Source organism: Postia placenta (assembly GCF_002117355.1).
Source record: "Postia placenta MAD-698-R-SB12 unplaced genomic scaffold POSPLAscaffold_447, whole genome shotgun sequence".
NCBI lineage: Eukaryota > Fungi > Basidiomycota > Agaricomycetes > Polyporales > Adustoporiaceae > Rhodonia > Rhodonia placenta.
The window spans coordinates 1-2,164 of record NW_020170278.1 but is presented as its reverse complement, the minus strand read 5'-3'; the positions used below and the strand labels follow the sequence as shown (position 1 = coordinate 2,164).

General features: G+C 63.0%; 1 protein-coding gene across 1 annotated transcript; it reads left to right on the top strand.

The window, feature by feature from the left end:
- Positions 1-752: 752 nt before the first annotated feature.
- POSPLADRAFT_1063644 (hypothetical protein) lies at positions 753-1,685 on the top strand (the record flags this gene model as incomplete). The annotated part of the gene is made up of 3 exons (XM_024481699.1): positions 753-967; positions 1,020-1,133; positions 1,535-1,685. 3 exons carry the CDS (start codon positions 753-755, stop codon positions 1,683-1,685), a joined length of 480 nt encoding a protein of 159 aa, XP_024332528.1.
- Between the last annotated feature and the right edge of the window lie 479 nt (positions 1,686-2,164).

Sequence of the window (2,164 nt, the reverse complement as noted above, 5' to 3'; positions counted from 1 at the left end):
CGCATCCGCCAACTGTCGACTCCTCACACTGTAAGCACAACATCAGCCAAAGCAACCTCGGCCTACGAACGCACTCACCTTTGTAGTGCTTCAACACCCTCCAACATCCGGGAGCGTACCTGCAACACGCATAAAGGTTAGTAGACACAACAGCCGTAGGTGTCGCAAGCAGACACCAGCTGATCCATCGAGACATATAGCAATCCAAGGCGGCAGATTCACGTCCAGAAGATGATGCCCCCCCCGGCCCTCCTTTATCCCTCCTGCTACCCCGTTCCTGCATTGCAAACCCACGCACGGACGCTCCGCGTCATGGCACCCGGTCCCGCCGCGTACGTAACGCAGCCGCTCGCGTAGCATCTCGCAACACCCGGGCTACGCGCATCTCTGCCGGGGCGCTCGCATGGGCTTCGCGTGTCGCCGCAACACATTCCACCGCCGAAAAGGACATGCGTCCCTGCACGGAGAATCTACCAACGGCAGGGCGCACACGCACGCCTGTATGCGCGACGCGGGCAGTTGTCTGCCTGGAAACCCACCCGCAGGGCAGCACGCAGGCCGGTGCCGCTCCCGGGAGATCTTCGAGTCAATGCGCGGGGCGAGACTCGTGTGTCCGCCAACGGGATGTCGTGCCCGCGTGTCGTCAGCGCGCGATCTCCACCGCAAGTGTCAGCAAATGATCCCGCCCCCTGGTCCTGTCCCGAGCGAGGCGGCGGCATGACGCGGTCTGCTCGGCGGGACACGCACTCTGCATGTCGCGCCATCTGCGCTGTCTGCCTGCGGTGGGGCGAGTGTACAAGCCCGCCGCGCGCATCCCCGCCGGGGCGCTCGCCAGGACTTCTCGTGCGCCCCAACGGCGTCTTCCCTACCCGCGCACACCAGAGGTATATCCCAGCACAGAGAACCCGCCGACGGCAAAACGCGTGCGTTTCGCACGCGCGACGCGGACATTCCTCCCTGGCAACCCGTTCGCAGGGCCGGGGTCGCTCCCGGGAGAAAGATATTTACTCGATGCCTAGCACGGCATCCGCGCGTCCTGCCGCTGGACACCGTAACCGCGCGCTGCTCGCACGCGCAATGACCGCGGGCCCAGGCCCGGGCACCGCATGTCCGAACGTCCCCGCACGGCGGGGGTGCGCAACAAGAGTGCTCCTTTGCACGCATTCCCGGTCGCGAGCGAGACGGCGCCATCTGCACGGCAGAGAACGCGTGCTTTGCACGTCGCGCGGTTCGCGCAGTCTGCATGATGTGGGAGGTGCAGTGCGATGATTGCAAGCTCGCCCTCACCCTCTACGATATTGGCATGCGGCGCGCAGGATAGGAATATCCTGTGTGAACGAGAATACGCAGGCGTGTGAGCAAGATGGCGCGGCGGCTATCGGCAGCGCGAGGCGCGCCGGGGCTACCTTCTGCGGCGTTTGGACGGTGTCAAGACTGCGGGCGCGTTGGTAGCGGTCAGCAGGCGCGTTCGTCGTGGTCTGCAGGCGCGTTCGTCGCGGTCGGCACGGGGACATCTGATGACATGGTCTGACAGTGCGCCACCCCGGGGCGGCACCGGGCGACAGTCTGGCATGCGTGCAACCAAGGGCCGCCTCTGTCCTTGTTTCGACTGCTGTGTACCGACAGCACAGGCGTGCTGGTCGTCGGAATGGACGGTGCCTGTGGTGCATAGAATTGACGTTTAGGTGATCTGGTTTGCCAGAGAGCGGGAGAGGGGTTCGCGCTCAGTGCGTGAACATCTGAGGAAATGAGGCGGCGGGGCCCCACGGCGTGCCACTCTGGTCACGGCGGGCATCACAATGAGCTCGCGGGTTCCTATAATGAAGAAGAGTGCAGGATGGTGACAGGGGTAAAATCATGGCGCGTTCGTGTATCAATACCAACGGCCTGCGCTCGCACTCTTTGGTTGCGCAGGAATGTAGCGCATTGAGCAATCGAAGCGAACTCGTGCGGAATGGCAGCTTGAGACGACGCACAACAAAATGCCACGAGAGGCCGTTTGCTAACACACTGTATTAACGCCACATCACGTCCCTGCGCCATGTCTTGTGCATGGCACAAGCGATCGTCTTTCTCCGTGCGCGATCATGTTTGGCTCCTCGAGCGAATGACGAGGCCACGACGAGTCTCAAACGCGAAATGCCTGAATACCGGACGCACTGCC